The 25,270-nt window shown below is 42.0% G+C and overlaps 4 protein-coding genes across 4 annotated transcripts; 1 reads left to right on the top strand and 3 right to left on the bottom strand.

Annotated features, from left to right (window-relative positions):
* The first annotated feature begins 668 nt into the window (after positions 1-668).
* On the top strand, positions 669-5,512 carry si:ch73-15b2.5 (rho guanine nucleotide exchange factor 19). The gene is made up of 12 exons (XM_037102363.1): positions 669-955; positions 1,071-1,193; positions 1,273-1,337; positions 1,425-1,726; positions 2,926-3,086; positions 3,176-3,328; positions 3,772-3,901; positions 4,010-4,084; positions 4,259-4,351; positions 4,477-4,628; positions 4,795-4,959; positions 5,061-5,512. Exons 1-12 carry the CDS (start codon positions 747-749, stop codon positions 5,104-5,106), a joined length of 1,674 nt encoding a protein of 557 aa, XP_036958258.1. The 5' UTR covers positions 669-746; the 3' UTR covers positions 5,107-5,512.
* Positions 5,513-5,897: 385 nt separating this feature from the next.
* Positions 5,898-8,136, bottom strand: cplane2 (ciliogenesis and planar polarity effector 2). Its single transcript, XM_037102364.1, has 5 exons — positions 7,759-8,136; positions 6,901-7,053; positions 6,678-6,802; positions 6,395-6,534; positions 5,898-6,238 (listed from the first exon to the last, which is right to left on the bottom strand). Exons 1-5 carry the CDS (start codon positions 7,868-7,870, stop codon positions 6,016-6,018), a joined length of 753 nt encoding a protein of 250 aa, XP_036958259.1. The 5' UTR covers positions 7,871-8,136; the 3' UTR covers positions 5,898-6,015.
* Positions 8,137-8,433: 297 nt separating this feature from the next.
* On the bottom strand, positions 8,434-9,210 carry LOC119021666 (heat shock protein beta-7-like). The gene is made up of 2 exons (XM_037102088.1): positions 9,031-9,210; positions 8,434-8,630 (listed from the first exon to the last, which is right to left on the bottom strand). Exons 1-2 carry the CDS (start codon positions 9,175-9,177, stop codon positions 8,496-8,498), a joined length of 282 nt encoding a protein of 93 aa, XP_036957983.1. The 5' UTR covers positions 9,178-9,210; the 3' UTR covers positions 8,434-8,495.
* A 1,906-nt stretch (positions 9,211-11,116) lies between these two features.
* epha2a (eph receptor A2 a) lies at positions 11,117-24,881 on the bottom strand. Its single transcript, XM_037102087.1, has 17 exons — positions 24,670-24,881; positions 23,762-23,829; positions 21,577-22,213; positions 17,328-17,483; positions 16,899-17,231; positions 15,739-15,866; positions 15,429-15,606; positions 15,235-15,337; positions 15,001-15,053; positions 14,788-14,913; positions 14,516-14,701; positions 14,346-14,407; positions 13,768-13,977; positions 13,423-13,572; positions 12,958-13,151; positions 12,683-12,838; positions 11,117-11,945 (listed from the first exon to the last, which is right to left on the bottom strand). Exons 1-17 carry the CDS (start codon positions 24,743-24,745, stop codon positions 11,837-11,839), a joined length of 2,925 nt encoding a protein of 974 aa, XP_036957982.1. The 5' UTR covers positions 24,746-24,881; the 3' UTR covers positions 11,117-11,836.
* Positions 24,882-25,270: the final 389 nt, after the last annotated feature.

Here is a 25,270-nt window from a genome sequence, read left to right as displayed (position 1 = left end):
ATAAAAAGAAAAAGCATGCAGCTAATGTAATCAACAGTGTTGAGAGGCCCCTTCCGGTGTGACCCATGGAACCTTATTACAGTAAAAATCAATACAGTAGTCAATGCGGAGGCACAAATGCGTGTTTTCTCCTGTTTTAATTGTGCCATGGATTACACATAGGCCTTTTAATTTCAAAGATAACTTTGCATGTCAAGAAAGTCGCAGTTTGTCGTAAAATACAAACAATTTTGTGAAGACTGTTCAGTGAAGAACAACTCGCCCAGTATGTTTCTAACACCAACATGGCCGTCACAGCATCACAGAATAAGTATGATGTAGTACAAATGTGAAAAATCTCAGTAAGTCTAGCCACATTGGGCATCACAGTTATGCTCAAAGAGAGTCAGATTTGCAAGCGCACTCATATACATGAAGATTGTTTCAAATAACCATCAATTAAATTAATCAGCTATTCTCTTGATGAACTGTTGCTGTATTAACGTCTGAAAATACTGAAAAATCATTATTTCCAGAGACCATGTTGACACTGACAAACATCTTGTTTTGTCCGACCAACTGTCTGGAATCAACAAACTCTTCGTTAACCACTGCAGAGGATTAGTTTGTAGCAGAAAACTGGGACACAACTAGTCGGCCAGAGGCTTTAAAAAGAGCCACACCTGGCTCCAGTTCTGTGATTGCTGCCTCAAGCTCAGCCTGCGGCCTTGTGTCGTGTGACGGAACAGGTCCCGAGTAAAAGTGTTATGGCTCAATCAGATGACGGAGATGAGAACAACCGCTGTTGGAGTGGACTAATTAAGTCTGATCTATACTCCTGGTTTGGAAATCCAGTGAGTCATTTGATATCACAAATACAAACCATGACGACCAGAGAGCAGCTTTCCTCAGCGTTTTCTCTGGAAAACTGCCTTGAAGAGATCAGCGACTCCCTGAACCAGCTGGAGGACTGTAGGTAAGGGCCACAACATGAACTTGTCCAGAGAACTTCATCAAACTTTGTCTGCAGGATTATGATGATGAAATGTCCTTTCTTAAGTCCTCCTTTTAAACATATCTTCACCTCTCAGGTCTGTGATCCTCAAGCCAATGCTGGATTTTGAAAATATATCAAAGCTGTTCTCAGTTACTATGTTTGAGGAGGAAAATCCAACTTTGAGTCCGTTAGATGATCAGGTTAAAAGCACAAAAGGGTAAGAGAAGCCGTACATTTTAAAGCTCTTTAATTACTATACTTTTAACTTAATGTGGCGTCCTTTTATAAAAACACAGGGCAGCAGATCCAGCTGAGGAAGAAGCGCTGGGTGTGTCATTTGAGTCAAAGTACATTAATTTCTGTAAGTTTCCCTTTCTCCTTAGGCTGTTGTCAGTCATTGAATAGTGTCCCAATAACGTCAAGTGTCTTAATTTCTTTTGCTCTGCAGTCCCACTGTATCAGGACTTCTTCCTGCAGCCGGTGAAAGAGGATCTGCACAGACTGAACAAGAGTGTTGTTTCTGAACATATAACACCCCAGTATGTGCAGGCTGTGCAGTCCCGTTACAGCCATGGCCGCCACTCCGAGGCTACATCCCTTCAATTAAGTCTTTGTGATGCGACCCCACCCTCACCCTCACCTCCCCCAGTCCCTAGGGTGACTCCTTGTACCCTTTGGCAAGATCTAGATGAGGTGAAGGCATCTGGCCTGCTCAGCAGCCTGACAACCAGAGAGATTTGCCTTCAGGAGGTGTGAAAAGTTTTAATAATTCATGCTTTTACACCTCAGATATGATAAACAAGGCGCTGCATTCAGGAGCAGCGTTATCTCATTTGGAGTCAACAGACACTAAATCACGATCAAATTATAAAATGACAATGAAAAAGACAGAAATGTAGATGTCTACATGGCTGAACCTGAGCAGCACTGGTTATAGCATGTTGTCAAGTACGCTGTTGGATCACACTGCTAATGTTCATACGCTAAGTGTAAAATCTGCATACATCTCGCACGTTAACATTAAACATTCAGGCTAACCTTTACCATGTTTACATGTTAAGCATGTTGACATCTGTTCTGTTGGATGACCATGCTAATGTTCGTGCAGCATTTAGTAATGACATCTTCAGTTACATCTGCTTGCATGGAGCATGTTAAGGTCTAAAGTTTTATACTATGTAGGCTAGCCTTGACCTTGTTAGCCTGTTTGGCATTATGACATTTACTCTGTTGGATTACGTTGCTAATGTTCATACGAAAGTCGGCATGTTATTGTGATGAAGCTATCTGTAAAATATGCCAACAACACACATGTTGACAGCAAATGTTTTCTATGAAGGCTAACCCTTTACCACGTTAGCATTTTCAGCAATGTTGGTGTGTAGTTTTCATTTTAAGGGCTACAGTAAAATTTGGCACATAACTTGCAGGGTGTAGCGTTAACGTTTAGCATGTTGTCTTAAAATGTTCTCATTAATCTCAAAGTACAGTTTGTTGTCTGTACTTTTGTGTTAAAGACTAACCCTGTTTTTTTTTCTTTCTTTTTTTTAAAAAAATATCTCCTTATTGTCAACAAACCCTATATCGGGTCTGCCTAACCCACAGCAACACCTAAAAAGTAGCCCAGTTCTGCAGGACAACAATGGACCTGGCAACCTTGTCTGCACTGTAAATCCCCTCCTTTTTAAAAGTTTAAACAGCTGGCCCACTAGATTTTAGGAAGCGGTATCCAAACAGGAGTTAATGTTGCATTAGTTGGGGACTTTTTTCAGCTGTGGAATAATAGATTTTTTCATAATGTATATAATGAGCTATAAGCTGATTAACCTATATGTCGTGCTTTGAATAGACAGACAATACTTGGTAGTTGGATTAATTCAGTGATGAGATTTGTTGACACTCTTCTCTGAACCGTTAATGATGCTTCTTCCCTCATTTTCTTCCTGAAGAGGATGTTTGAGTTGATTGGCTCTGAAGCGTCCTACCTGCGGAGCCTCGGAGTTGCTGTCAAGTATTTCTTCCTGTCAAAGGCGCTGAAACAGACCCTGTCTCCAATGGAGCATCACATTTTGTTTTCCAATATTCATCATGTGATGGCAGCCAGTGAAAAGTGAGACTCTCAGTACCTCCTTTTTTTCCAATCATACTCCCACTAGTTGTTCTGGTGTTAATGCTGAGCCGGTGTCACCTCTCTTCTAGGTTTCTGATGGATCTGGAAATTCGACTGGGAGAGAGCGTGTTAATAGGTCAGGTTGGAGACGTTGTGCTTCGGCACTGCCCTGACTTTCGCAGACTCTACGTGCCGTATGTGACTAACATGATGTACCAGGAGGCCCTTGTCAACCAGCTGCTGTGAGTCTGTGTTCTGTGCTTGATAATGTGAGTGGTATTTCATAATGTTTCACAAGCAGTGGTGGTTCTGGGGGGGCAACAGGGGCCAGTGCCCCTGTAACTCTGAGTCCGGACCCACCTGTGGCCCCCCTTACAGGGAGTCTGCATCAATAATACAGTGACAGATTTTTTTTGCAATGATGTTGTACTGAAGGGAACGGTGGAAAGAAAGTGTCTCAGCAGTTTACTACCCAATTAAAAATGTTGAAATTGTAAACACTGTTTTAAGTCCCATTTATCCCTTGTATGAATGAAGGATTTGTCTTTTTTTCCCGGGTTGTATGTGCCCCTCTAACAAAAAAGCTGGCTCCAACCTGGCCCCCCTTTTTTTTAAAACTGGTCTAGAACCGCCACTGTTCACAAGACTGACTCAATACCATTTCTCCCTTTTTCTTCTTTTAAAGGCAACAGAACCGAGACTTTGTCTATGCAATCGAGAAGCTTGAGAGTGACCCGGTGTGTCAGAGACAGAGCCTCAAGTCATTCCTCGTCCTTCCTTTTCAGAGAATAACTCGTATCAAACTCATCCTCGAGGTGGAGATCTGAATCACAACTGTCCGAATATATATTTTTGACTTGCCGTTACACGTTTGAAAGATCGACCAAGGCTTCTTTTGTGTTTTGTGTTTTCTCTCATTTCAGGGCATCCTGAAACTCACTGAACCGGGCTCTGACTCAGTTTTGAATCTCAATACAGCAATCAAAGAGATACATGAGGTGATTCTGTTTCACTTTCAGGCCTTCTTCAAGAGCTGTACATTCACGCTGAGACAGAGTGTGAACAGGGGGATGGGCTGCTTACTGGAACCACTGTTGTGGTGTTAAATTACGCTTAAAAGGTGAGCAGAAATACTGGAATTGCTATTTAAATTAGTCTTGAAAACCTTCCAGGTAGTGACAGAGTGTGACAACGGGGTCCGAAAAATGAAACGAATTGAGGAGTTGGTCTGCTTGGAAATGCTGATGGATTTTGGCAAAGTAAAGGTGATTAAAATGACTTTGTTTTTCTCGCTGTAAGATTTCCAACAGTCTGTCTGACGGACTTGAATCTGTTACGTAACCTGCAGATGGCAATGAATTCTAACTCGGCTGTCTCTTCCTCCGTCCAGTCGGTTCCGTTGGTTGTAAGTGGGCGTTTTCTGGTGCACCACGGTCCCATGAGGCAGCTGACTGTGGAGGCTGGCGCTTACAACTCAAGAGTGTCCTTCATCAGAGTCTACCTCCACGTCTTCAACGACCTTTTGATCATCTCCTTGAAGAAGTAACTGACATGCACACTCGTTTTTTGTGAAATGGCGCAACCACTATCCGCATTTATCCCTTTTTTGACATATTAAAAGAAATGCAGGCAAAGCCGAGATCAGCTGCAAGACAAGAATAATTTCCCCTGTACTAAAATGACGATCCACATTATCTTACCATGTCAGGGATCAGAGGTTCACAGTTGTGGATTATGCCAAGTTCCCAACATGTGTACACCTGGAGCATCTGAAGACCGAGGTCCTGGGTCTCCCTCCAGACTCCTTCCTGTTGCATCTCTCTCAGTGTCACACCGGACAATCCACCGCCATGATACTTGTACCGAACACAAGGTACGAGTGGACATTTTCTACAAGTTTTCAAGAAACTTGTAAATCGCTTTTTGCAGCACATCACCCATCTCTGATTTTTCTTTCTTATTTTGTTATTGCAGGGCAGATAAGGAGGAGTGGATCAAGGCACTGTCGACAAAACACTGATGGAAATGTGATTGTGCTGCTTTTTATACATCAAATTTTTATAATCTAAACTTTAACTTGCACATTACCAATGTATATTTGGATAATTAGGGAAATTCATACGCCACTCTTAAGATTTCTTTAAAATGCACTTAAATGTTCTTGATCAAAGCACTCACAACATAACTCATTCAAACATGCACTTTGTCTGTCACAATTTGCAAACACACAAGTGAGTAAAGGGATATTTTTATTTGATCGGAATAGTTTGGGTTTTTTTGTCACTTACAAAAATACTGGCCTCTTTTTAAAGCAATGTGGTTATTTTTTTTGTTTTTTTTTTTAATATATTCTTATTGTAAACATTTGATGTACACTTAAGATTAGACAAATGCAACAAAACTTAATAAAGATGGAGACAAGACGATTTGGTGGGGGGGAAAAAAAAGTCCCTGATCGTCTTACTGTGAAATGTTTACATGGTATTTACCAGGAACCGTGTTTTGACTGAGAGCTGGTTCTTTTTAGCTCATGAAAAACAGCAGAAAAAGATGTCCCCAACAGCTCAGTGATGATACAAAGGAAATAAGAGGTGCGGCGCTCTCTCTTACATCAATGAGAAAACTTAAAATGCAAACTATGTGCTCAAACACAATCACTGCATAGCTTTATAGATATAAACATGACATTTTCAAAACAGCAAAATAATTCTGATAAATACTGAATATTTTGTATCTCATAACCTTTAAGACCAGGAAACTCAAAATGATTAGGGTATTTCAGTATTAAAAAATTAATCTTGACAACTGTCATATTGTTAGATACTTTAAAATAGTCCATTTATTATTTAATAGTAGCCTCCTCCATTTAGGGGTTTTACTAGATCAGCTGCTAATGCAGAAATCTAGATCCTGAAGTCCATGTTTAATATTAATATAGCGTTCCTGTCTCCTGCTGCGAATGGTAGCTGGATGATCTGGCTACAACACAGTCCTGATGCCACAAGTTCTCTGCCAGGCAGTTGAGGAGGGGAGACACGTCACCCAGCCCGTCACTGACCTCCCCTCCCATACGCAGCACCGGTAAACCCCACGTCTCCTGGAAGTCCCTCACATCTCTCTCTGCCACATCACAGTGCATGAAAAGGTCAAATCTGAAGGAAACTTTAAGGACAAATGTCCAACTCTGTGATGACAAAGCAAGAAAATACTGAAGTGATGACTTTTTTTTTTTTTTTTTTTTTTTTACATTTGATCAGATAAGAGTTACTCTCTAATATGCCTTGGACTGAATCTGCTTAAGAGGATACTTGGTGCCAACCACCAATTTCACTACACGACTTTCACGGGTCCCGGTCCACTTTGCAATCTGATTTGACAGATCGTCAAAGGACGTCCTGTCGGTGAAGGAGAATAGGAAAAGCACAGCGTCCACCTGCTCCTTACAGGACTGGAAGGGACAGGTAACACTTCAGCAGCAAGTGACTTGATACATTTGGTCTGATGGTGATGTAGAATGTATTTTTTTTTTCTATCTCACATTAGTTCATAACTCAACACAATGTGTGAAAATGCTTTATATTTTATACATACTGGGAGCAAATGGTCAAATCTACGGAGGGCGTTCTCTCCGCAGTCCCACAGCTGCAGACGGAAGAAAAGCACTCTGCCGCTCTCTCTCAGCTTCACTGGCCAGTACACCACTGTCGTCTCAATACCTTAAACAAACGGACACATTGAACGGACATTTGTGTGACCTGATGAGCCTTTTAATTTGAAGACTTTCTAATTCAGTCAGTGGTCAGTAGTGACTTACCTGTGGTTTCATAGTACATGTTAGGGATATTCAGGCCTGCCAGACGTGCAGCAAGAGCAGTTTTTCCAACTCCAGTCTTGCCAGAGATGAAGATCTTATAGTGAACTGTGTCCACAGCGACATTCGGAGGCATCACTGGAGACTCCAACAGGCCTAGTTACACCATTGAAATATTTACTTTTGTGTACTGCTTGTTATTCTGTACCTAAATTCACTGTCATACTCTGCACTATTGTACTATGCTCTCTGCACAGACCTACAGTTGTGTTGTTGTATTGCAGGCTAATGTCCAAAACTTTCACATGTATAAATCATTCAACCAATAAGCCCTAATTCCAATGTCAAAATGGAGTCCGGTCTCTTAAAATTCTGAACTGCAGCATGGAATATGTTTGTTTTCTACAAGACAGCATGGAAATAACTCCTGTGTAATTTTCAGAAAACCTGAATTTTTTTTCCATCTCTTTATCGCCTTTATTTTTTCAAATTTGTATGTCCCTTTTGGAAGATCTCCCACAACATCTGCTCATTAAGAATCCAGTGTTGAAAAACTGAGTCACTCCAGTGAACACACACAAATCACATTGTTATTGATGAATTCGCATTCATCTCCCAGCTACAGGAACACTGACAGTTCAGCTTACGGTTAAATGAAAACATATGACTGTGGTTAGGTCTAGAAGGCAGCAGCTAGTAACAAACCTTAACGAAGAGTAAATTTACTGGCATACTGTGCTGTATAATCTAAACCTGGTTAGACTGACGTATATATGTAGCCTGCACACGAATGATATGGTGCTTTTGAAAACAAAGAAACCATCGTAATTCAAGCAAAATCATGAGGTTTATTCGTCATACCAAAGTTTCTGCGTCTCCTCTTGTGCAGGATTTTGCTGAAATATTCTTTGCTGTCTTTACATCGATGCCAGTCAGCCACTACGACTGATCCGGGAGGAGGAACTTGTGCCATGTTGTTGTCGTTAGCTTAGTTAGCTAGCTAACTAGCATCCCACTGCTGCGGTCAGTTTTTAATTAAAAAGGCAGTCTGATACAGCGATGCAGAGCAGAAATACGGTAAACAGTCTATTCTAACCATTGAAAGCTCTAATGAAAACGACTTTAGCCGGAATATTGCATTTTTAAGTTTCAAAGTGAAGACACTCGATAGAAACTTCCGTAAAGTAGAACATCACTTAGCAACCATTAGGACGTCACGTACATTTCTTCTTCTTTTGTGTTTATTCGTGGAGGCATCCCCGACCCCCGTTCAGAGAGTTACCTTCAAAGTGCTTTGAAAAAGTCGATAATTACAGCTTTATCGGGCAGTCAACTGTCATATTTGAACAGAAACAAAAACCCTGTAACAGAGTGAACACACAGGCGTGCTGGTAACGTTTCAGTGAATTTATTGACAGAAGTGGTCGTTTCTGTGTCATCCACTATCTTTAGTAACTTAACAAGACCGTCACTGGATTCACATTCATCACACGTTTCAGAAGAGTATTTGAATGCTGCATTGATCGATTCCTTCGCCCCCCGCCAGATGTCGCTAAAGTCCAGCGTTGAGATGTCAAAATAGAAGAGGGCATCACGCATTAAAGTACCCTGTGTGCTCTGATGGTCAGGGCCCCACTGCTGTCAATGCCCATGGTCACAGATAAGGGGTCCACATTCGCTGGAAGTTTGCATTTGTGGAAGAAAGTGTTAGTGACTTGGCCGTCTGCTCCAAGCTGCAGGATAAGAGCGTATGAACGTTAGGAAGGCAGAAGTAATTTTGTGGAAAGTTACACTCAAAAGTTCCATTTTAAACATAGATCTACATACATTTAAAGCCCCATCCCTGCCTTTGTCTTTTTAATGATCCATTATACAATAACTACATGTTATGCCCTTATTCATGTTTACATGATCACAAAAATAGGATTTAAAACTTTGAGATGCTCTGTAATGCAGCTCCAGTTGTCTAATGGGTTCAAGCCATAACTTGAGTACTTAAATGTTATTTTGTAATACTAAAATTCAAAATACTTGTCTTTAAGTCTGAAGCTTAATTGAGCGCTCACACGCGCTCAGACGTCTTTGCACTCTTGCAGGTTTCACCATTACATAATTTTCTTTCCTTCCTCTCACCTTCTCAGCATGCACCTCCATCAGGTTGTTGGAGAATATGATGACAACATCCTCTGGAGAAAATTCACTCACATCCACCGTGAACTGGAAAATGTTTCCAATGACCTGGATCTTCCCAGTAGGGTACAAATGGCCTGAAACGGACATTTACAGTTCGTGAAACGATGACATGAGCAACTGAGTATGTCTGTTGATTTTTGGTTGTCTGACCTGTAAATTTGTTTTCTCTGCTGGCCCTCTGAGGTTTTGAATCCTCAGAGGAAACACCCTGAACATTCTCCATGCAGGCTGAGGAGATGGATCGCCTGTCGACGTCTGTATCTACTTGATGGATCCAGCAGAGGTCATTCTTAACTAGTGAGTTGTCCCCCTTGTGTCTGATCAAAGTGTCGCTATATATGACTCTTTTATAGTCGACTGAGTGTTTGTGCCTCAGCTGCAGTGGAACATGACACGGATTGTAGATATTCAGTGTGTCAGAACTGCTGTTGAACTGTTGTCAAGGGGTTCAGAATATCTTGCCACACCCTGGAGCAGGAGCCTATGAGTCTTTGTGTTTGTGTGAGAAAGGGTGTGGAGCTGTGTCTGTGTGAAGGAATAACCTATAATTATCAGGTGCAATATTCAATGAAACGCCATTCAGGACCTTAATCCGACGCAGTGACAATAAAACACAATTAGGTGAGGTAGGTCAAGTGACCGTCTACAGAATAAGGATTTGCTAAACTATAAAACGCACTGTGCTGATGAAATACCAGTGAAATCTTTACAGCGGGGGGATTTAACATAGCTGAGTTGACTGTGAAATGATGGAGCACAGTTGTGTGTAGGTGTGACATTCTACTCCACCTTGGCAAAGCAACCGTGGTTGATCAACTCCATCTGGGGGACAGACGTCACCAAAACCAGTTCCATGAGACTATCGTGAGATTTCAGATAAATGTTATGAAAAAGATCAGTTAAAGTCCAGAATTTGTTTCTGATTTTCACCAGTCATGATGAAGTAGATATCAGAGAGAAAAGGCGTTTGGCAACCCAAATTACAATAGTTTATTATGCTTGGAGCGTCAGGGTGTTGGGTGTGTGTGTCAGTACTCCATAGTTCATTTGTGAAGATGGTGTAAAAAGAAAGGTCATCAGTCATTTTAGAGATTTTGTGATACATCAATTGTCGGGTGAGCAAAGATGTGAAAAGTGAGTTAGAGATGTAATGAGTAGATTTGTCTTTTCTCTGGCTTTAAATGGTTATATGTCATTTGTTCACAGCTTAAAACCTCAATAGTGTTTTAATCAGTGTTTTAAAAAGTACCCAAAAGTCACTCTTGAATGCTCAAATATTATTTTTTAATAAAAGTCACACATATGACTAGTACGCCAGTTAAAGTCTTAAAGTATCTGACATGTATCTTCGTCTCTAGCTGAAGTAGTTTTCTGGCAGTAGATGTAGTTGAGTACCAAAAGTAGAGGTTAAAGTAAATTAAAGGTATCTTGAACCCTGACCCCTAACACTTTGTGTTGATTGCCTGGCCAGTTAACAGATCTAACATTCCGTATTTTTCCGATTATCAAAATGTTGTTTTGTTGTTGTTGTTTTTTATCCAGCCGCAAATAAAAAAGTTGAATTTAAAAATGTGTTACTTTGGCTCCGATGCCGTATGTTACCTGCAAAGTAACTAGAAACTGAAGTTTTCAAATAAATGTAGTGGCTTAACAAGTACAATATTTGCCTCTAAAATGCAGTGCATTGGAAGTATGAAGGAGCAGAAAATGTAAATAATCAAGTATGTCAAAAATTGTAACAAAGTACAGAACTTGAGTAGATGTACTAAGTTACATTCCATCACTGCCATCACTTCTCATGATCATATGCTAGTAAAGTTCACAAAGACTGTGAATATCTGCACCTTTAATTAATAAACTAAAATGTAAACCTGTCTGTGATGCAAAAGGGAAATTCAGACTATCGCCCGAGTGAGTAAGGTTCATCCTCTTGTGTCTGTTCAAAGGTTCATGGCAGTTCATCCAACAGTTGCTGAGATATGTCAGCCTTAACCAGCTAAAAAACAAATACAGAGAAACGATTCAGTCAAAAGGCAACACTGATTTTATTTAAACACAAAAATACACTGCCTGGCAAACACGTGCCACAGCAGAGTTATATCTCATGTAACAAATGACATAAATACACAATAAAATAAATATTAAATAAAAAAAATGAACAGTTGTATTAAGACATTATGTAAACATAGAGAGGAAAATATATGTCATACAGAGACAAACTACGACAAAACATAAGAATGTGTGATTCTTTGCCCTGAGTGGAATAATCATTCCAAATTTAGAAGTCTCATTGATCACAAAAATGTAGAAAAAACAACAGATTTAAGGATCCAGACACACCGGCAGGATAAACTGAGTGCTTGGAAGAAAAAGCCCTTAATCATATCGAGCATAAAATATTTCAGTCATCCAGTAAATACAAACCAAGCACTCTAACATCGTCTCACATTTTGCACTTTTTTCTCACTAAATCGCTTAACTTTTTTATATTCGACATATGAAACATTTTTACATAAAGATAAATTATTCATTTTCTGTTCATATTATAAAGTACATAAGTGTTTTTTAATCTCAGTCCTCTCTGAGTGGTTTTGGAGGGTTCTCTTCAGTCGCGCCACGCTGCTCCACAGAAAAAGACGGGGGGGGAACCCTCAGCAGCGTAGCTCAGTTTCACCCCCACTCCTCCTTGTCCATGAGTGAAATGGCATGGTCGGTCAGTGCACTTTGATTTGGAGGAATGCTTAGATCACACTGCAAACACGCTGAGGGAGCTGGTCTCATCTTTCAGGCCCAGGATGCTGTACGCTATCCTCTTCATGTGACCGGGCAACCGCACTCCAATATTCCTGATGTCTCTGAAAGGAAAAGACACATGAGACCGTTTTAGAGTGTGCTGAAAACAATACGGACTCTGTCTAACAGAAGGAGACCACACTGGCACTTGTAGAGCAGTGATCCCCAACTCGTACCACAAGAATGATTGTCGAGTAGCTCGACTAATTTGAAAAAAAAGAAAATACACTTTGAATAGAAACCAATAAGCACATATTGGAGCAACAATTCAAAAAGTAATGAATTTAAAAGGCTTAAAATAATTGAAATAATGGCCCAAAAGTATGCAAAAGTAGGCAAATGGTTAGGCTAAATCGTTAAAACCCTTAGCTACAAATAACAAATGTACAGTTCAAATAGTTACATAAAAGTAATCGAAAAAATAGTAAGCTGTAAGAAAAGGATAAATGATCTAAATGTCTGTCTCATGTCTCCCATTTTATCAATGGTCTGAAATAACTTTACAAATGAACACATTTGGCTTGTGGCAGATGGCGTTGATGAAAGATGACTTGATATTGCTGTCGGGAAAATCAGACTAATAAGGCGGGGAACCACTGCTGCTGAAGTTATGGCAGCAAAGAATGAGAGGAATGACATGGGCAGAGGCGGTGTGGAGTATTCCTGCATTCACAAACTGCGTAACAAATGTTCAAGCTGAGAGCTCAATACTTTCTCTGTGTTACTACAAGATGTGGCGCAGTGCCAGATAAATCAGCGCCGTGTGGCAGCGCTGCACCTGTGCCATGTGTGCACTTACTCATGCCTCAAGGCGAGCACCTGCTCCATGGTTGTGATCCCGGCGCGAGCGAAGCTCTCGTTGTACTGGCTCATTTTGATGGATTCCAGCCACTCGGGCACCGATCTGAACATGGTGCCGTCACAGCCGCTGGTGCTGGGCAGGCGGATGGACACACTGCGAGGAACAACATACACTTGTATTAGTCATTATTCACCACTGCGTTATGAACACTGATCGCATGCGATTACTATTATGTGAGCATCTATTTTAAATTTTTTAAGTAATGTTCATACCGTGGGTCGAAGTCTGCGATGGGTTTTAGAGACTCTGGGCTTCGGAGCAGTTTGTCCAAAATGTTGACGATGTCCGAGAAGCGAGGTCGTTTGGCGCGGTCCTGCTGCCAGCACTGGAGCATGAGCTGGTAGATAGCGGATGGGGAGTCCATCGGAGCAGGAAGCCTGAAGGCCTCGTTGATAGCCTTCATGACCTGAGGAAGAGAGGGGGGCAGAGTGAGGGCAGTGCTTTGACTTAAAGTATATTTATGGCAGCAGTGACAGACAAAGAGAATGAACGGTCTGTTGTTCCTATGTTGACTTTAGCCGTTAATTGGAAGAGGATGGTGGGAAACTACACATGGACTTCAGGCAACTTTCTATCACCACCTACCAGGCACAGACTCTCAGCGGTAATACACATTAAAGTTTGACCTGCACAGGCCAAAACAATCCTTCATCTCAACTGTGACAGATGAAACATACCTCATGGTTGCTCATGTCCCAGTAGGGCCGTTCTCCAAATGCCATGACTTCCCACATGACGATGCCGAAGCTCCACACGTCGCTGGCTGAGGTGAATTTCCTGTATGCAATGGCCTCGGGGGCAGTCCAGCGAATGGGGATTTTACCTCCCTGACAGAAGAGAAACATTAACAAATCATATTTAATGGGTGATGGGAGTGGGGACAGAAGGCGCTGAAAGACCAACACTTAAGATTGGACACATGAGAGTGAAATACCATTAACAGTCTGGCCTTTATTATTAGAAGCAAAAAAAAACACAAGAGTGAATTTCTCTGTGGCTGTGCTTTTTAGGCTGGGACTCACTCTCGTTGTGTAGGTGCCCTCAGCATCATCCTCCAGCACACGCGACAGGCCAAAATCAGACACTTTACACTCCAGGTTGCTGTTGACCAGAACGTTTCTCGCTGCCAGGTCACGGTGGACGTAGCTCATGTCAGACAGGTATTTCATGCCAGCAGCTATTCCACGCAGCATCCCCACGAGCTGGTACGATGGAATCTCTCCATCACGGTCCTAGAGAGGAAAATATTTGATTATTATATACCTTAATTATACCCAACACTTAGGGCTCTTTGGGTGTTTTTCGACACGTTTTTAACACGATGATAAAATGTAGATTAATCGATAAAGAAAATAGTCCTTAGTTGCAACCCTACTGACACCCCATGGGGAACATTTCAGGAGGTCACACTGCCCAACCAATAACTCCCATAAAAAAATTCAACTTTTTCTTCTTGCGTGTACTTCTTACGGCTTTCTCTTCCTTTAATATAATCCAACACAAGGAAATAGATATATACATATGTAGTTTCCAAGTAATGTAATCATTAAAGATAAAAAAATATGAGGTCTGAAGCTTATTTGACATCACGTGTACCTACCTTCAGATAGGTGTCAAGAGCTCCGTTCTCCATGTATTCTGTCACTATCATGATGTGCTTGTCTGAAAATTAGACAAAAAGTTGTGTTTATTGAAAGAAACATACACAAGCAGTTGAGGCAAATGAGTTGCGAATTATTGCTTGACTTCTGTCCGAGGTCTTCGACTCACATTTGGTGACGACTCCCTCCAGGCGGATGATATTTGGGTGAGAAAACTGCCCCATGATGCTGGCCTCGCTCAAGAAGTCCTGCCTCTGTTTCTCCGAGTACCCCGGCTTCAGGGTCTTGATCGCTACGGCCACCTCCCCTCGCCCGGGAGTCTTCATCGTGCCCCGAAACACTTCGCCAAACTCTCCTGATCAGCAGGCAAACACAGCAGGCATTAGAAAGAGCACTTTGAGATTTTATCAAATGGAAGGCTGATTTTCAAACAACACTCACCAACACCGATGACTTTTTGTTTGCTGATGGCGCTCTGGTCGATCTCTGTGACAAACTTCTGGATGGCGATGTTGGGGTCCTCGTACATGTGTGGATCAACGTACGTCTTCAGAGGCTTGAGCTGATCTAAAGTGTAAATAACAACCGGAATATTAGACTATATGATAACATAAAAGAACTGTTTTATCTGTATGCGCAGAACGATTTTCATACCTGTTGAAAAGTAGGGATCTTCAGGTCCTCCCCTGCCACGAGAGCTCAGTCTCCTGAGAGGAAAAACATCAGCAATCACTACACGACCCAACAGAATACAGGCTGTCTTTTTTTTTTAAGTAATTGCAGGTCAGTCTCTGAGGGCTGTATTCAATCACAGCACTGGCTATTACTGATAAACCCTCCCTGAGCTGTCATAGCAGACGTGCAGATAACATCTATCGTGTCACCAACCTTTTACGCAGGAGCAGGACGGCCACCACAACAAGCAGAATAACCACCACTCCAAATACAGCTCCCATCACCATGGTGGAGTTGTTCTGGACCTGAGACTCGGCTGCAGAGAGGGAAAACATTCATTAAGTCAGGTATGTGAAATTAAAGCTTATACAAAGAGACAATTCTGTAGACTTCATGTCTGCTCGTACCTAATGGTGAAGTATGGAACTCGTGCTCCACACTGTAGCTGCCAGGGTGGCCTTCAGGACTCATTGCTTGCACCCTGAACATGTAAGTAGTATCTGGGGTGAGGTCGTTAATCTGGACTGAGGTTTTCTCCAAAATCAAGACGGTGTAGGTGGTCACATCTCGCTCGCCTTCATCATCCTATGAAGGAAATTAAGTGGATTAGAATATTTGGTGTTGACTTAACCAGAAACTCTGTGAAGATTTCATAAGACAGCTTCGACTCTGAAAGGAGGAAGGAGAGACAAAAGATCACAAAGCCGTCTGTCTTACTTTTCTGCGGTACATAAGCTCATAGCGGTGATTGATGTGGGCTGGAGGCCTGCGAGACAGAGTCCAGGACAGAGACAGACTGGTGGGGCCGCGATCATCCAGATGGATCAACGTCACCTTGGGGGGATCTAACGGTCGGTGAGAGACAGAAAGCAAAATAATGGTTAGTGAGTAATCACAGTCTTTGGAAAGGACGTTTGGAAATGAAAGCCTTTGGGACTCCGTGGGTCAGACTGAATTCTTCTTTTTGTAGTAATAGTTTCTTTTTGTATAATGGATTTTTTTCTGACATGTATAATGTCTTTGTCACTCTTCTTGGTGACTGTCTGTAACAGCTCAAATAAATGTACTGTAAAAAAAAATTTCGTTACCTGCATAGTTCCTGACTCTAATTTTCTGAGAATTTATTAAACATGATTTTGAACAGATGACATGTTTCAAACTATAACAAATTATTCCTGTTTGGGGACTTAGAGACTGCAGCTGTAAAACATCATTAAATATAATGTTATTGTTATAAGCTCTGTGTCTGTGGTTGGTGTTGAGAGTACATTTTTAACAATACTTAACATCAAAAATCCCACATGGGTGTATTTGGATTTGTGTTTTATAATGGTTTTGGGGTCAAACCTCTCTGGGGTTTCATTTCTATAAATAATGTTACTATAGAGAATAACATAATGTACATTTACGTGTCAGTGATTTAACCTTCTGGCAAACAAAAGCAATTTGTTAGCGGATAGCTTATACAACATTATTTTGTGGAATAACAAAGGGGTTTCTTCCACCTTCAACACATGTGGTTCAGCTTGTGGTGAACTGAAGAGAAACAGCTTGAATACTTTTCTACTTATATAAAGCCAGAACAACAGAATGGTTGATTTTGCGATAATACTTATAATTTCTAAATTATAAGTATTATCGCCAATATCCTTATAGATGTTTATCAGTTTATCAGCCTAACCATTTCTTTGTTTTCTTGAGCATAAATAACAAAAACTTTTTTTTTTTTTCTGAAAGTTATTTTAAAGACAGTATCGGTCCGTAATCTCCTCACCATTGCATCTGTAAATTTAATTTGATATAATTTTTCCTCTTTGAACTGACCACAAGATTAAATCAAAGCAAAAAGCAAAACTTTTATATGTGGCCGAGCTCACCTGTGTAGTCAAGAGCTGTGGTGATGCTCGCAGTCGGCCTCTCGGTGCTAAAGTGGGACACACCGCTGTGAGCCTCCACGGTAAACGTGTAGTTGAGATGAGAATCCAGGTCAGTCACGATGACCGTGGGCTCCTCCAGGTCAGTAGGACCTGGCTCGAAGCGGATCTTCTCGCCACAGGGGATGCACGAGGCCCCGTCGCAGAGCTCGCACACCACGTTGTAGGTGAGGTCACTGCGACCCCCGGTCACCAGCGGTGGGCTCCAGGACAGCTGCATTCTGCCCTCTGCTGAAAGGGTGGTGGCGCTCAGGTCACGAGGGGCACTGGGTGGAGCTTTGGGAGGAAGTAGGTGACACAGAAGCGTTAGCCTGAGCTCCTGACCAGCCTTTAAAGCGCTGATAGATTTTGTAACAGACATCGAGTGGTTACCAGAGCAGGCTGATGTCGGAGGGTCTGAGGGGGAGCGGAAGAAACCCTCCTCGCACTGACACTCAGTGGCGCCGGCTGCTGAGGGCTTGGTGTTATCAGGGCAAACCTGACAAAACTTGCTGGACACAGACGGCTTGAAGTAGCCTGGTTTGCACACTGTGTGGGATAAAGAAGAAGGTGTGTGTGTTAGTTTAAACAGGTCATAAAGAAGTAACTGTGAAACAGACAAACACAGGAAGGAATGAGTGATCAAAATGCAAACAATGAAGCTGTCTCTGTAATACCAGCTCCTTCCACCCGACAGGAAGCATTTTGTTGTGAGTAACCTATAATCACAGAGTCTTTGTGTGCAGAGGAATGAGCAGGGATTTCCCTGACGATCTGCCTCCACTCGCCTTTTTCGCCTGGAGGCCTAATCTAAGGTCGCAACGCCAGTGTCAAGCGGATGACGGCAGAGCATTAAATCCACCAGGTGATCTGATCTGTGAACTCCCTTTTCTTATTCTCTGGCAGATAATATTTATGTTTTTGCCAAAGGAAGTGGCACTTTGGAAACTATTTTTGATGGACATCTCTGCGCACAGATAAACTGCCTTCCAGGGCATGGGAGGTTAATGAACGTGCCGAGTGGACAGAAACCAGGACGTAAGGGCTGCAATTCAGCCTGAACACTGCTGTTTCCTCTCTTTCTTCCTTCCTTCCTTCCCCTAACCCCCTGACACCGGTTGCAAATTACAGCATACAAGGTTGAACAGTTAAGAGGACAAGAGAATCGGGAAAGAGGAAAAGCTGCTGGAGATGATTTTCACTGTGTTTATAGAAACAAATGCACATACTGTCTGGGCTGATAAAACGGCTCTAGCAAAAAAAAAAAAACTTTTAAAGAATGGCTCTTAGGAAAGATCTCCTTGCTCTGCTTTCATTCTGGAGGAGCCTTTCATCTGGCCCCTGTGCTGGTGGCCGTGAGAAGAGGTCGAGTGAACCCTGGATTGAAGACGTGCTTGCGTTACTTAACCACAAAGGCAGAAGGACCTTTGCACTCCAAGTATTGCCGGGCTGGAGGAGAAGGAGCAGGTTGAATTTGAGTAGGAGGGATGGAGATGAATGGATGGAAGAAAAGGGGGGTGGGGGGTGTGGGGGTGGGGGCAAAGGTCTGGTGCACCAACAGAAGTTCTCTCTGGGGAGTCAGTTGGCCACGGGGGGGTGTAGCTGTGGTCTCTTCGCACAAGAAAAGGGGGCCAGCCCATTTCATCTTGAGCCGGGGCAGCAGGACCTCTGTCACGTACCAAAGAAACTCCAGCCCCATTCATCTATTGTCTCTAAGACTGGACGGAGTGGTGCCATAAATATGTTGCACTACTCATTATACAGCTCGCAAATGGCGGCATGTGTGCAATACATGAATACAAACATTGTTAGTGCAAAGTTTGGATTCAAACGATTTGCTTACTTACTCATATTTAATAGGAACCTTATACATCTTGAAATATGACTTTAATTTGATTCACACATTTTCAATCGACTAACTTTTAATTCCGCTGTTCAGTTGGTAATTGTCCTCACGATTGTCCCACGCTCCATTCTGACAACAACACACACGTGAAAAGGACTTCAGTTCCGCACCGGTGCATCTGTTAATTGAATCTGTTTTTTGCTCTTTGTGTCGGCCCATTGTTCTAATGAGTGGGAACATGGATTAGGGAGCTCGTTGCGTGTGTTAACAACCGGATGAAAGAGCAAAGGGAGGCAGAGCGGGGGCATGTCATTGGCTAACAGCTGTCCTGTTGCTCTACTAATCCTCTTGACTAAATTACACTCCACACCTAACTAAGCAGCCACGAAGCTAACCACCCTCATGCACCAACTGTCGACTCGACTCCCCACCCTGTGTCTCCGACAACCTGCTTATTTGTGTCAGTCAGCATTCCTCCTCATCTCACTTTACTTCCTTTTCCCACAACAGTTGGGCTCTTCACTGGAATCCGCATGAGCCTCTGAGGATATCACTTTCTCTAGTAAAATTGGAATTAGCGAGCTGGCTGAGACAAACGACAGCATAATTACATTTTAACTTACGTAATAAACCATGTTTCCTGATGTCCTAACAATCAGGTCATCCTCCAGACTTTGGAATCACAGTTTTTTCCACATCATGATTATTTCCTCTCTTCCTCTGTCGGCTTCCGTTTCAGGTGCTCGGCTCAGAGTCCGCCTGCGGTGTCAAGAGCCTCAAAGACCGAAACATTCCTCTGCCTCAACTTCCTCCCCGCCTAGCTCTCATATTCTGTCCTCTTTTTTACAACCACAGTACGTGATTCACTCTTTGAAGTTCAACACTTATCTATAAGCGGTATTTAGGGCTGCAACTCACAATAACTGGCATTAACTATTAATCTGGCTCTCATTTTCTCAACTAATCAATCGTTCGTTTGGTCTACATACTGAAACTAAAAAGCGAGAATTGTATTAACTTGTCTAACAGACAGTCCAAAGATATTCAGTTAAGAGGGATTCAAAAAATTGCAAAGTATTAAATGCTAACTAATTTTTCATTGTCTCTTAGAAATATAGGATTAAACAATGACTCAACTATCAAAACAGTTGATTCATTTTCTTTTAATCAGTTAATCTCTCATTCTTTTCAACTGGTCAGTATGATCAATCTCTTTTTACAGGAGGAAGCGACCAAACTCTGCCAGTTAAGGTGACTCGGACCATCAGGAGTCATAAACCGCAGCCTGACTCAGTCTAACCTCTGATAGGCGTGTCGCCCCATCCCTGTAATCTGTGGTTCCTGTTGCCTTAGCAACTGTCGCACAACAAATACTTGCGAGGCAGAAGACACAGCGCTCAGGTAGTCATCCTGACACATTCACACGGCCCTTCCTTCAGTCAATCAGTGCTGGAGGTGACGCCAGGGCGAAAGAATTCCTTTCAGAAAGCCCCGCACCATACTGTGCCCTTCCTCCCCTCCTTCCTCTTCTCTCTATACCCTCTCCTTCCTCCCACGTTTCCTCCAGACAGTTAAACACACCACACCCGAGAAATGCCAGAACGTCCACACAAACAGTGGGAGCAAATACAGTAGGAACACCACAGTTATGCCTTTGACTGCGCACATCTGTTTGTTATGTGTATATGTACTAACAGGTCTTTCTCCAGGGCAGAGCATACTGTAAAGTCTTTGCATACTTAACCTTGACCAGGGTGTCACTCATAGTAATTAGACACCAGTATGTTCCCAGATTTCTCTCAGTCTTTCTTTTTGTGCGTTTTTGTTTTGAAAAGCTGCCTGGATATCTGAATGTTTAAAAAGTATCATGTCCCTTTAAAGAAGAATTTACTATAAATCATAGAAGTTGAACGCTGAAAAATTTCACTGATATAGTGAAGCCTCCAAAAAGAGTGTAAAAGTTTTTTCGGAAGACTTTTTCTTTTAGCTCTTTTCCAGCTTTAAAGGTGTAATGAAACAATTGTCCATTTGTCATATTTATACTCAACACTATCACTAACTGCTGCTAACTCTTGTTGCTGTTGCTGCCAGTTAGTTAGCTGCAGCTAGCCTGTTAGCATTCTAACTTCCATTGATATTTCTCATACCTCTGGGACAGTTATTCCTTCACTCTTTGTTGATAATTTTAGATAATTTTCTCATCTATTGCACCTTTAAATAGCTGAATAACTGTGGAAGAATGATGTCCAACATCACATTCAACAACAAAAAAATCTGATTACATACTGACATCTTTGAGTATACTTCTTTGTAAATTTTCCAGTGTAAATTCTCACTGTGGTAGTAATTTGCACACAGCTTTCTTGTACAGTACTTTATCACCTCCAGCCATAAGACTAGAGCCTAGGCCATGTCCTGAGAGAAAAGCAGAGAATGTGCTATTGCCCAACAGGTAAAGAGATGAGGCATTGAGTCGGAGGCTGTCGAAATGTCGTCTGTGATTCTGATCTCTATTACATGGAGCAATCTGTGGTTACCTTAGAAATCTAAACCAAACAAACAGGTTATAAATCCCATCCTAAATCCTCCTGTACCTGGCCGACTTCGAGACAGATATGGAGTGTGTGTCTGAGATAGATTCTCCGAGCAAACCAGACACAATTAACATTCCTCTGAGCTCATTCCTCAGTTGTTGCCAAAGTAGTGGTTGGAGGTGTTTCATTTACTATAACTCATATGGCAACACAAACATGTCTCAGCTGAGTGCATGCGTGGCGTATTTCTGGCTTTGCTTACCTTGGCAGGACTCCCCGGTGGTTTCGTAGCCTGCCAGACACTGGCACTGACCCACGGGAACCACCCATTCTCCCTCAGCTGTGCAGTAGATGCGTGGGGTGGCCTGACTCACAGCGTTCTTCACACAGGCTCCCTCCACCTCCCTGAGAGCATCCGCCACGGTCTCCGGGAAGGCCGCCAAGCTCTGCACAGTGGACGGGCAGGTCTTGTAGTAGACTCTGACAGAGAGCAGCGCCACACAAGCGCCCATGTCCTGAAAAGCAAGGTAGAACCCCTTTCTAGACAGAGGCCCCACAATCCTTGTCTCCATGTTGACCTTCAGCACACGGCCCCTTGTGACCTCATCAGGAGCGATGGTGGCCACTTTGCGGAACTGGCCTTTGCGGAAGTTGGTTCCCACGTCGGCATCAGCCTCTGAGAGGTAAAGGTTGAAGGTTTCTTTGCAGGCGACAGAAGCGCCCTCAAAAGTGTTGCAGTCTCGCACAATAAAGCGCAGCTCCACAGAGACCCGTGTGGTCCCCGGGCGCCGCTGGATGAACGTTGTGCGTACCCAGTTGTCCTGTTCAGTAGAGTCTATGTTACAAACACTGTAGGTGTAATAAAGTGAGCCGTTCACCACCGTCTGGACTATCTCCCACTGTAGAACAGAAAGAGAAACACAGAGAGGATGGTGATTAATTCAAAGGCCAACAGTCACTCTTACCATGCGACAATAATGAAAGGAGAAAAGGCTCTTTTTTTTTTTTCAGGGGATAAGTACAGGGTTGAGAGGCTTTGTTCCTGCCGAAAACCAGTTTTACTGATGAGACACCTCTTCTTTCATGCTGAGTGAGAAGCTCATAAAGTGCAGGAGTGAGCTGGAGCTTTTTTCCACAAATTAAGATTATTGGCCTGGACATGTGCAGCGCTTACACATCGTGTGTGGTTTTCCACTAACACACTGGGGTGGCATGTGTGTGAGACACACACATAAATCCAACAAATACTACTGTAGAATACCAACTAGGATTTATGGCATCTAAATGAGCTTTATAAGCGCAGCGTAAAGGCATGAGCACAAAATTGGCAGCAATTAAGTGTTTTTAAGAGAGGGAAGCGATGACGCGTAGAAAGATTAAAAGCCTCTATTTAAGGCTGAAAAAGTAACACCTCATATGTTAGCAGTTCTGGTGTGTTTCAGGGAATAAAATCAACGTTTACCTGTACATTAGGAGGCAAAATAATTAGGTTTCTTTCCACAGTTTCCAAAAACCCTTAGCTGGTACCATTAGAGCAGCTCTTTATGAGGCATTTATAGATCATTTAGGTCATTTTCATGGTTACAAAGATGAGTTTCTATACATTTTTCTCAATATTAAATACTGTATTTCTAGCAATTTCTTGTAATTACCATCCAACTCCTGTTATCTGCTCATACAGCTTATACTGCATTTAGAAGATAAACTGTTTAAATGTGTAATCTGAAGTCAGGCCTTGCTTGTACAAATTAAAATACACTTCACAAGCGTGAGAATGTTCTATCGGTTTGATAGAGAAGGGGAAATCCCATCTGATAAGACGAGAAGCTTTAGATCTTTGAGAACAGTCACCCGAGAATTGTAGGCTAAAAACTGGAAATGGCCATGTCCTGTTGCTTTTTTTAGATGGAAAGCCACTGAACTATAGATAGAGGGACAGTTTCTACACACATGGACCAGTCTGTCTCTTTTACTTATGTCTTCCAACAACGAGATCATCTTCCTGCTGTCCTCTCTGAATTCAGATGAGCAATCACGACAGAACATGTCTTAAAAATTAGTTTTACAGTTTAGTGAAGGAATGAAAACTATCTCCCATAATTTTGGAAAAATGCAAACTCAGTGCTGTAAATCAAAATGTAGGTCAAACATTGACATTTTAATGGCATTCATGTGATTTTTTTATGAAGGAAAAGCGTTAAAACAAGACTAACTGCACTCTGCCAAACCTCATTGAGCTGCCAGTCATTCCATCTCTCCCAGAGAGCGTTTTTTTGTGGACTGAATCAGCAGGAAGAGGCCTCTGTTATTGTTATTACAACATAAAATTCTTTCACTGACTAGCTGCCTTTTTATTTTTTCTTCATTTGTCATGTAACATAGAGAAAGACAACTCCGGGGCTTGAACCTGAAGTCTTAAAAATGCCTGTAGAGGTATAAATACTCACTCCGTTCTCATATGGCAACGTCAGCCACCCCAACTCTGATCCTGAAGCGCTCATATCCAGCAATATTTCTACAGAGACAAACAGAAACACATATGACTTAAGGTTACAACAAGCACAAACACATAATGACACCTGATGAATCAAAGAGATATTGCCTATGTAATACAATAAGGATTTAGCTATAAAAGAAAGAAAGAAAGAAAGAAAGAAAGAAAGAAAGAAAGAAGTGCTTTCCTATTGTTTTGTGTGTAATAGGTTGTTAAATAAGTGGAAATGACTATGATTTGACTGAACAATTAAATCCACTGCCTTGATCTCTGGGGCCACCAGCTTTATGGGGGGCACATGCCATGCTTTGACGTTTTAATCAGGCATGTCGGTCCGATTCAGGACTTCATTGACCGTGTCCTCCAGATCCAGGATACAGCACTAATAATGTCTGAGAAAGGCGTGGGCAGTTAAATGACCATGACGAGAGAAATACATGAATCTGCACCACGGGTGATTAAAAAAAAGCTGACATGTTGAGACATCTCACAGGTGCCACTTAAAGCCAGGAACGATTAATTCATCTTTTTAAAAAAATGTGTCTGTGTTGAAAATAGCTTTTTTAAAAATGATTTAGAGTATTATAAAGTGTTTAGAGAAGGTTTAAACAGAAGAGTTAAAGGATTTCACAGATATATTCACCACACTACATCGCCTGAAACTGACTTTAAAACAAAACAGAACAAAGACCCACAGTCTTCATGAAGTATTTTACCTCGACAGTGAAACTAAACATAAAAACTAAGGATAAGAAACATAGGTAGAATTGAAAGCAGGCTATATAGATTCCGATCTCTTGACTCATGAGGTGCGGTGAAGCTAGGCGACACTTTTATTTCGAGAAAAAAAAACCTACTTACTTTCTTTCGACTGAAGGCTGGCAAAAACTTGGTTAATAAATAAAAACAAAAACAAGTTGACCCGACGGAACTCCATGGTTTCACACAACTTTTTCTTTTTGTAATTAAAGAAAAAAAAAGTCGTGGTTTTATGTCCAGAACGTCTCTCCGGACTCCGTCTGTCCCGCTGGCTCCACTTCTCCCAATACTCCGACCGGCTGAGTGAGCACGAGCCCGCACACCATTGACAAACAGGTGGCGTCATCGCCCCGCCCCGCCCGCTGTGGAATGCTGGAGTTGTCCATATATGGCAGAGAGGGGGCGGGGCCAGAGATGTTGGACCGCACCTGTTTCATTGAGAAATATGTCCATAAACTCATTCACTGTCATTGCACTGATAATAAACCAGTATTACATCCTGTCCTAAAAAATCTTATCAGTAATTGGATAAAAGTGTCTACTAAATGCCCTAAATGTATAACTGTATATATTTACACACTGAAGGAATGTAACTAAGTACATTTACTCAAGTACTGTACTCATTTTGAAACACTTTTACTTTACCTTTTCTGCTGCTGTATTCTTATATTTAAGGGACAGACATTGCACTTTTTACTCCACT

The sequence above is a fragment of the Acanthopagrus latus genome, chromosome 6 (genome assembly GCF_904848185.1).
Source record: "Acanthopagrus latus isolate v.2019 chromosome 6, fAcaLat1.1, whole genome shotgun sequence".
Lineage (NCBI taxonomy): Eukaryota > Metazoa > Chordata > Actinopteri > Spariformes > Sparidae > Acanthopagrus > Acanthopagrus latus.
This window is presented reverse-complemented; position numbering and strand designations above follow the sequence as displayed.